Here is a 10,038-nt window from a genome sequence, read left to right as displayed (position 1 = left end):
ATCTTACAAGAATGTCAGTCTGAAGTACAGTCCTCAAAGCAACCTTAACTGTGAAGTCACTTCTCATATCTCTGCAGTCCATTCCCATTAGACTTCTTTTAAATCTTTTTTTTTTTTTTTTAATCTAGAAAATAATTTGTCTTCTAGTCCTTTTGTACTTAAAATGATTCCACATAATTTCACTACGGTTCTTTCATCTCTTTGCAAAATCTGGGATGGCTCCTATCTGGCTCTGGAAATACTGTCTTCAGACATCCTCGTTAATTGATTCCTTACTCTGGCTCAGCATAGGAACCGATGTTACTTCTCTCTCCCTGGGGAAATACGAGCCTGTGCACATCTGTCCCGTCTCCCTTTGTGCTTAGCCAGGCAAAGAATCGCTCACGTTTTGTGTTCTCCAGCACTGACTGCTTATCGCCCAGCTCTCAGTATTTGGTATCAGCCTGGCTCTTTCTCATAGCCCAAAGATTTTGTTATTACAGAGGGAGATTTTCTTCCATTATCTGCCTTATTTTCAAAAGCTCTTTAATCCTTTTACTCTCCTGTATGGTAAAACTTGTCTACTGTGGTGTGTCTGTGGTGTTAGCTCCTTAGTGACAACACAGCAAGCGTGCAAAATGGCACCGGAGATGGGTTTTGCCCACTGAATTAGGTACATCAGGCTCCTCTGAAATCTGCAGCTTCTGGCTTTTCCACTTTCCCAGCTAGACAAACACAGCTAATGCCTTGCCCCAAAGGTACCTCTTCCTTTTCTTTCTTGGCTTACTTGTGTTCTCCTTATGCTCTATTTCATGCTGCTTGAACCTGTTTCTGCCTTCACGTGGGTGGAGTTAGAACAATATAAAACTTGTAAAAGCCACAAAGACAGTTGGGTCTTGCCTATCTGAATGCAAGCTTGCTGCCACCTGAGCTAATCTGCCTGCTTGTACAGCTCTGGCACCACAGGTTCCATCACCAGGTTTTGCCATTTCAGTCTCATTTTCACCCTAGTTACCAAGGCATTTCCCTGGCCTGGATCTAGTTACCTTAGGGATTAATTGATCCATCATGATTTTGACCTCCTGCACCATCCACTCCCCATGAAATGATGGGGCTGTCATGCCTGAAGCAAGAACGTTGTGTGTGACAGACAGCTTTCTTTGTGACTTGTCTGGGATCACAGGCTTCGCTTCTAAAAGATACTAGAATGGCAAGAATCTCAGCACAATATAGGACCCATTTTTTTAATCTGCTGTCTTAATCACAGCCTTATTAGTACAAGGTTTTATTATTCATTGGGATTTGATTTTATTCACAGGATCAGAGAGGAAGCTATTTATTCCTTTATTTTATCATCTCTTGGCATGTCATAAAGCAATTTGATATCACAGCATAAAGAAAATATAACTCTGTAATTGCAAGCAAAGCAAAAAAAAAAAGGTAATAAGCCCCCTGAATACGTTTGTCTTCCCTTTGCTGCTGGTGTATAAACTGTGAGTGTACGTAGAGTACATCCATCTTCCTTTTTTAACATGAAAACAGCAGATGGGGCACATGGCTTTTTCTGAAGGTTATAGTGTGTGCAGCAGCGAGGATTGGCAGGGTTATTGTGTGTAAAGCCAGTGGGGGCTTTATCTTCGCTCAGAAATAGGGGTTTGCTTCACATTTCCATTTTGATTAGCAATAATGATACAAAGGCAAATTTTCTGTGTGAGGAAGAGCTGCTAATAAAGTGACCTTTCAAAATTAAGTAGCTCATTGAAGTGCCGTACCACAATAAGAGTATACAAGGCTGGTCCCAGCTGCGGCAGGCAGGGAAGCTGGTTGGGAATCCAGAGAAACGTGGAATGGGAAGCCTGAAGTGGATGAACAGCACATGGTGGCACAGAAATGGTAGCAAAGAGCAACGGCCAGGTGCTGGTTGCAGCTCCAGAGGGGCTGATCTTTGAAAGGATCTAGAAGTGTGAAAGGCCGGGGCAGAGAGTGTTCCTAGCGAGGTTTCTGGGCATGGGGTTGTGCAGTTAAGGGACTTGGCTATTGTCCTGCCAGTGCCATAACACCGGTTGTGCCTGGATGCTGTTGGGAATGTGGTTGCATGGCTCTACTCATGGTAAACACAGATAGATTTGGGGCTGTTTTGTGGAGTCCTCTTGGATACAGGTGGAGAGCGCTTAATACCACGCTGGTCCTAATTCAAAACCCCGGTTTCTATGTAGGAATTATTTGCCGTTAAACTCCAGCTACGCAGCCTTTGGCAAGAGACATGAATCAATTTGTCCAGCTTTTCTTTTCTGTTTTGTCTCTGTGTGAAGGCTGATGCCCAGTGTGTGCCAAGGGGGCCTTTCAGACCCAATAATGCGCCCTTGTGTCTCGTAGCATGCGTGGAATTTGCATAGGCTGTGCTGGGACAGGCAGGTTTCTTTTGTTGCTGGAAACAAGGAGCAAGTTCTTTTCCCTGTCTCTGCTTCCTAATGCCTCTCCAAAAGCTCTCAGCAGTCATGTAAGAAATTTATTTTTTTCTATTTATTTTTTTGCGTTAAATGTTGTTAAACTTTGTGCAACTTGTAAGGCTGGCTCTGCGGAGAAGTCGTGTCAGTCAGTTCTAGTTGACAAAATTGTTTAATTTTCTTTCTCTGAATCTAGATATCTAATTGTCAGAGGGAGCAGTTAATCTGTGATGCTTGATGTAACTGCTGCAAAGTATTTGCATATCTTCTCTGTGGGGAAACAAAACTGCTAGTGAGTGAATAACAGTGCACGGATCATTGCAGGCAGGGTCACTGGGCCTATACATTTGCTATTAACCCTTCTCAGGATCCGTATTGCCCCAGAATGAGTTGTCATGGGTTTCGGGCAAAGGGCTCGCTCCACATTGCGGGCAGAGCTGGCACTTGTTTGTGCATTGTAGCAAATGTGGTCAGATCGATTGGCAGCTGCTCTTTGGCAGCTGATACCGAGTTGTTGCGTTTCTGTCTTGATTTATTGCAGATAACAAACTGCTGAAAAACAGTCTAGGAGGTACTCAGGAAAATATGGCCCCCATTTGGAGTCAGCAGCATGCTCACCAGGCCACTCTGAGCCATGCAGCTGGGAGCCTTTACGAGCTTGCTAAAATTTTAGATGACCTGGCAGATTGCCTTGCAGTCTGCCTTGCAGACCTTCCTCCTCTCCGTTGTCTTGAAGGAGTCTTTAACATCCGTGCAGAGCAGTGGCAAGGGGAGAGGGTTTCATACACTTTCTCACGATGCAAGTATTGCTGAGAACCTGGTTTCTTCTGATTTCAGCAAGTATCTTTCTCCTTGTGGAGCCTGAGTCCCAGCTTTTATTCTCTTTTTCTGATCACACATCCCGGAAATCACACCAAGATGGTCTTTCAGGTCAAAGATGCAGTAGCTCAGATAAGTTGCTTAGATCTCTGAACTAGTAGCTGATGTGCTCTGTTGCTTGAACCGATGGATGTAAGGTCCAGTGTGTTGCTTTCGCTGGCAGAAGCAGTGAGCACAGATGCCCAGTGTGGTCCGAACATGGAGATGTGGCCTTCACCCCTCAGCAGAGGCAGGGCAGGGTGCTCTGGTCTGCTGTGGGAGAGCCTGCTTTGGAGGGAAAGCCTTTAGTGGCCTTGGGGGTGACTGGCAGAGCACATCCTTCACCCCAGGTGCTACACCACACCTTGGGGACATCCTTGGTCCATGAGCACAGCACTTCTGTCACCTGTGCGCTTGGCAGCTGCTCTTGTGCAATGGTGTTCAATGGGAGCTCACAGCTGAGGAGGGATGTTGAAACAATGGAAAGGGAAGTATTCTCTAAGAGCCCAAGAAGGATGAAAGGATGGGGGAATGTCACACAGTGAAAGCACACAGTGTGTGCAAGCTGGGTGAGTAGGCAGCCTCCACCCAGAGCCCTGGAAGAACAGGCAAACCAACTCACAGGGCCAGACCAGCACTTTACAGCAGAGTATGACATCAGGCAGTAGCTTGTGACTGGAGAATAATGATGCTAATCCTCACATTAAAGTAAAAGAGGGGCAGGAGAAGCAAGCTAGGCAACTCTAGCCTGTGGACTTGACTTCAGAAGCATGTGTTTGAAAAAGTAGGGAGGAGATGGTAATGGAAGACCTAGAGGTAGATGGAAATTGGGATAAGCTTTAAGTGTGAGTATTAAGAGCACTGGTTAACCTGAAATGCCCCTTTCATAACTCTTTATTTTTATTTTAGACATGGTAAATGTAGCTTACCTAACCTCTGGTATAGCTAAGTATCTGTTATAGATAACCCTGAGCAGAGACATGTCTCAGATGCATCCCTTTTCCCATGCCACATGAGGAGCTGTGAAATGGAGACAGTAGACATCAGTAGAGAATAGGGAGACTGGATAAAGGACAGCCTGAAGAAGAAGCAAGAACTGGATGAGCCAAAAAGAGAGGTACTAGAGGATTACAAAGGGTTCCTCGAGAGCTGATCTTGCATGGCTTGTGCTAATACTGATGAGTTCCCACTCGCTCCAGACTCAGAGCGCATAGCCGGGCAGTTATCGTAGCTGGCAGAGAGCAGGAACCAAGATTTGGCAGCTTGGCTCCTGGGAGCATTTGTCCACGTTCCTCGCAGAACTGCGGGTTGTTGTTGTTGTTGTATGCTTGTGATCTTAAAAACAGAGTCCCAGGGCATGGAACTTTCTATTTGTTGATAGGAGGGTAGTGATGATGGAACAGCAATGGGAACTGATGAGTAAAAGCTGGCCATGAAGAAAAGATTGGGATTTAGACTTTCAGGCCATGGGGAGTGAATTTCTAGGGAGGAAAGGAGACAGAACCAAACTTATTTATGATTGGGAATGGTAAGTTAATGTAAAATATGGGATGTCAGAGCTGCCTGAGCTAGGAGGATGTAGATACAGTGAAAGTTTTAGTTGGGTGTTGTCATGTGTTGCACGTGTTACCGTCACGTTATGGAGTGCTAGTCTGGGGCTGTGTTGTACAGACAGGCCAGAAATTATTTTGCTCCTAAGGGAAATGTCACTGCACCGTGCTGAACGCTCACCAAAGACAGACAGTGCTGATGGTGTAGACTGGTAGCTCCTTGTCAGCAGATGTCTCCTTCAGGGCAGATCAGCTGGCTGTAAAAAACAAAGCAATGAGGAGTTACTGTATTTTTTTTTTCTCCTTCCCTTTTTTCCAGTGATGCCATCTGCAATTTTGTCATTTGCAATGACTCCTCCCTCCGCAGCCAGCCCATCATCTTCAATCCTGACTTCTTTGTGGAAAAGCTGCGCCATGAAAAACCAGAGGTGTTCACAGAGCTGGTTGTCAGCAACATTACCAGGCTCATTGACTTGCCTGGGGCAGAGCTGGCCCAGCTAATGGGAGAGGAGGACCCAAAGCTGCCTGGGACAAACAGCACAGCCTCTGGATTTTTTCGTTCTCTGATGTCTCTGAAGCGCAAGGGTGAGTAAGCCATGAGGTCTGATGCCCGCCTTTAGGGTGGTGCTGACTGTCATCATCTGTTACACAGAGTTTACAGAACTTTCAGTGTAGGCCTGTTGTTTTGAGTTTGTCAATGCTTAGTACTGTAGGTTTGTAATCTCTGAGAATTACTCTAGAAAGGAATAAAACAGAGGCCAGGAGGTTCATACTGGATATGCCCTGCTACTTCTAGAGTACCCTTCTTCTGGGGAATATTGCTGTGGGTTACGTCAGGTTGGCCTTGGTGGGTCAGCTGCTCACTGTGCTCAGTGCAGCATGAACTGCAGAGGTACAGCTTTGGTCCCTGAGTGTTTCTGGTCTGACTGTGGATAGTGCTGAGCTGGAGAGGGGTGGCTGAACACACTGCAAGTTCTTCCAACACACACCGAGGTGTCCTTGTTTCTCTGCTTGTTTGTGTTCCTGGGAGTCCATGCTGTTTTCCCTAGCTCATTAGATTTCGTCATTAGTGATGGAATATCAGCAAAGGCTGAGAGCATCAGGTTCCATGAAGAACAAGAATGCCTAGGTATCCTAGGCCACTGACTTAATTCAAGGCCCAGTGTCTCCTTCAGTTGCTGTTCCAGCTCTCTGGAAGGTCTTGTTTGTGCAGCTCAGAAATCTGTAAGCATCTCCTGTCCAAATACCAGTACCAGTATCCACGTCCCAGTCCAGCGAGTCAGCAGCAAAGCTCTGAAGACTGACTCTGCTCAAGTGCGGATTTAACCCTAGGAGATGACATGTTTCTCTCTCTGAGACAAGCATTCAGCAGGAGTTTTCTTCTGGTAAACTGACTATTCTTCTCTTTCAAATTGATCTGTCTTGGCTATGAAACATTAGCCCCAGGCCCCTTCTTAGAAGTCTTGAGACTTGCTTTTGAGCACAGTTGTGTTTGGATCCTCTCCTCTTCACTGCTTGGCATTTACCACTCTGTTTTGTTGCAACTAAAAGGGTGTTCTTGGGGTGTGTGTGTGCCTTCTCCCACCTCTGCCCACAGTCGAGGGGAGCCTCATTCTCCTGGTAAGTTCAGTTAAACCTTCTCACTCACCTAGACAGAAACTGCCTCCATCTGGGCACCTCTCACATCCCTCATCAGCTCTGGTTTCCTAGCTAGACTGGCTGTCTGCTGGCAGAGAAGCTGTGGGTAGCTGCCTTCAGATGTTGGCAGCCTGAGGTTGAAAGCTTCTAATTAGTGTTCCCCTTCCTTTGAGCACTTCTGCTATTGTGAGCGCATCTAAGAAGGGAGCTACCACTATGTTTGAGTATGGGTTTGGGATTTTTTTTTTCTCACTTTTATAGAGTTTCTCTAAGTGGTTTTGATTCTACCGAACCTATTCCTCCATTTCATAAGGACAAGCTCTGCAGCCCCACTGCTAAGGCTGAATCTTCTGGTGCTGGCTTCAGACCTCTACTCTGGGCTTACCCAGTGGGAACCCTGGTAGATACACTCACTGTGGGCTGGACAGCACAGAGGGGGAAAATAAAGTACTGCAAATCAAGTCCTTTAGCATCCTTAGGTGAGAATTATTTGATATTGATGTGATTTACCTTGCTGTTCCATAATAACAGGTCTTCACGCTGCCCCCAAACTGCAGTTAGACTGTGCTCATGCCAGTTACTGCTCCTGCCTCTGTTCTGGGAGAGTTGCAGGACACCTTAAATTCAGACAATTGCCACTTGAAAAACAGAAGCAAATGAGTAACCAAGTTGAAAGTGTTTTCTTTGTGTATGGAAACTTCCCTGTTCCCTGACTTCCCTTGTCAAAACATTCTAGCAGGGGCTTGTGCGCCTTCTCTAGCTCGTTTTTTTAAATTATCCGTATTCTGCTGGAGCACTGCTCTTATCAGACCTGGCGTCTCCCGCCATCTCTCTTCCCCAAGAGCTCCTCCTTCCCTCATTCAGTCATCTCCATGGCCATGTGTCTCACTACAGCTACGGCTAGCAGATGTTTCCAAGTCTGCTGGCTGCACTCCCAGGCTGCAATGGCAGTGTCTCCCTGCATTGACAGGCACTGTCTGTGAACTCCTTGGCCATACTCTGAGAAAAAGTAGTTTATGCCTACAGAGAAAATCAGTTTCATGTACTGCGTGTTTCATCTTGGAGCCATCATTTGTTTTTCTTCATGTTATAGACCAGCTAGAACAAACAGGTTTTATTTCTTCAAAGCCAGAGGCCAAGGACCATAGAACTCAGAGCTGATCAAACTGCAAATGCTTACAACTCCCTTTGAGCATTGGGAAACTCAATCTCAAGCTGTTTCTTAGTTTCAGAAGCAATTGTACAATAACATCTAAGCCTTCGTAACTCAGCATCCATTCTCCAGGCACTTCTTTCAAGTTTCTTTGAGAATCGAATTCTCATTCTGGCTTCAAAAGTAAATTGAATTTTTTAGGCCCTGCATGTCTCAAGAAGATGTATTTTCCTTTTCCCTTCCTGGCCACTATTGATTCTATCTGTTGAATGTCTAATGAGTTTAGTTTTCTTCAAGGACAAGAATCTTTTCCCAACCATTCTCTCTCTTTGCACTGAAGCCTTTCAGATCTTACATGTGGATCAAGAGGTCACGCTGCCCTCCTTTCTCCTGCAAGACTGAAGTATGCTTTTTATCAGGGGGAGGTCAGCAAGTTCTTGATTTAACAGGAGGCTGGAGTTTCTGGTGGCTTACCTTGTATTTCAGAAGTCCTGGAAGAAAGTGGAACATTCTTCAGGCAGAATAAATTTAGTTGCACAGGAGAGCTGCTAGAGAAGTGCACAGGGTTAACCAGGTCTTTCCCTCATGCTGTGAGCATCAACACCACAGAACAGTAAGATCTGTAGTACAACAGACCAAAAGCTAGTAAAATCAAAATGTGCTTGGGGGGAGGGAGAGGGCAAGAGAAAGCCTAGCAATCCAAGCAGTGCATTGGTTGATGTGATAAAACTCACCTCCCTCACAAGCTATCAGCTGTCACAATAAGGAGGGAAATCTTGAGCCACAGAGAGCTGGGGTGCAAAGGGCCAGCTTGCCCTCAGAAGTGACCTGTGCTCCTGGTAGTCTGGTCATGGAGAAGGCAGGAATATTCTTTTCTTAAATCTGTTGTCTCTTTGAAGCCTAAGTGCAAGGGCAGGACAAACCCACTCCGTCCCTGGTTCCAGTTCTCAGTCATGTTGCGGTGTGGTCTATCTGGCACCTTGTCTCTAGCTGCAGTCAAAACCTACATGCATCTGAGGGAAGAAGGGGTGCTCCAGGCTCTGGTTGCTGCCAGTGAAGCCCTGGGAGTTGCCTCAGCTTTCTGAGCAGCAGAGCTTGCTGGCTGTATGTATCTGGTGGAAAAAGCCACTCACCAGCAAGACTGCATTTATTAGAAAATACTGTCCTGCTGGATAAACACTCTCTTACCTGGGAAGCCCCTCTCTGGACAAGAACAGTTTTCTGCATCAGTTCAACAAGTACTTTTCAGTTAAATGAGCTTCCCATCTAACATTTCCTTCTATGCAAGGATCTCCTTCCTTTCAATTTAGGTGCTTCTATCTTCTTTTGGGGCTGTAGCCTGTGTTGAATGGAGTTCTGGAGCTGGCAGCTCATGCCTGATCTGTAACAGCCCCACGAGATAAAAGCAGACTCCAGGAGTGAGAGGAGCTGTCAGTGTTCCATATGGAGAAGGGCTCAGCTCATTGCTTTACTACTCTCCTTTTTTCCTAGCTCTTCCTTGTTCAGCTTTCTGATACTTCCTACTTTACTGTATTCCAGCCGAGGCAGCTGACATGGAAAAGAGATTCACTGGAATTAGGGAATTCCAGGGATTACCCATCCCTGAAAAAGAGGCCAGTGTGAGCCAGTTGGATCATGTTTGCTCTCCCCACTAGTGCTTGTTTCCCTCTCTCATAGTCTCATAGCTGCACCTCTTCTTTCTACTCCATGTCAAGCCACAGTGAGGATTAACGTGGACACTCCTTCCCAGTATGGAGTGTGCGAATGTGGCAGGCACCTGGGCAGTCCAGGCTGTCACATCTGCCCTTTCTGCTTTGCTGTTTCCATGAGGTCCAAGCTTGCAGATCATATACCCTTTAAAATTGAAGCATCTGTTCTGGTGGTGTTTTCTTTTCAGGTGCTAGAGAATGTTTACTTTAGCTGATAAAAACTGTAATTAAGCTGAGGTAAGAAGCAGGACAATGAAGCCCTTGTAAGTACAGAGTGGTGAGATGAAGTGACTTATTTGGGAGTGCTTGTGATATCTCACAACTGTGGGGGTCCTTGTGACCTTCACCCTTAGTGTTTTGGTGCTGGTCTTTGCACACTGAGATCCTTTTCTTTGTGAACCACTCATCTCTGTGGCTGTTGGGGTCTGAGCTGCCTGAACATGTTATCTTCTGTTCTGCAGAGAAAGGGGTGGTGTTTGGCTCACCGCTGACAGAAGAAGGCATTGCACAGGTCTCCCAGCTGATCGAGTATCTGCACAAAAGTGAGTGACTCTGTCTTGCTGTCTTCCTATCCCAAGGGGTATCTCTGACCCACCTCAGGTCTCTGGTACAGAGTGAAAAGCTCTGAGCTCTCCGGCAGCAGGAGTTTGGGGCTGAACTAGGCAACTGTTCCCCAGAATTGCCTAGCAGATATGTTAATCTCT

The 10,038-nt window shown here is 46.1% G+C and overlaps 1 protein-coding gene across 1 annotated transcript in view; it reads left to right on the top strand.

Annotated features, from left to right (window-relative positions):
* The first annotated feature begins 2,450 nt into the window (after positions 1–2,450).
* Positions 2,451–10,038, top strand: part of ARHGAP19 (Rho GTPase activating protein 19) — a 14,015-nt gene continuing 6,427 nt past the window's right edge. Inside the window, exons 1-3 of the mRNA XM_010165119.1 lie at positions 2,451–2,479; positions 5,154–5,419; positions 9,796–9,876. Of these exons, the coding sequence (XP_010163421.1) occupies positions 2,451–2,479; positions 5,154–5,419; positions 9,796–9,876 (376 nt within the window). The remainder of the gene's footprint in view (positions 2,480–5,153; positions 5,420–9,795; positions 9,877–10,038) is intronic.

Source organism: Antrostomus carolinensis, unplaced genomic scaffold, assembly GCF_000700745.2.
Source record: "Antrostomus carolinensis isolate BGI_N321 unplaced genomic scaffold, ASM70074v2 scaffold31373, whole genome shotgun sequence".
Taxonomy (NCBI): Eukaryota; Metazoa; Chordata; class Aves; order Caprimulgiformes; family Caprimulgidae; genus Antrostomus; species Antrostomus carolinensis.
This window is presented reverse-complemented; position numbering and strand designations above follow the sequence as displayed.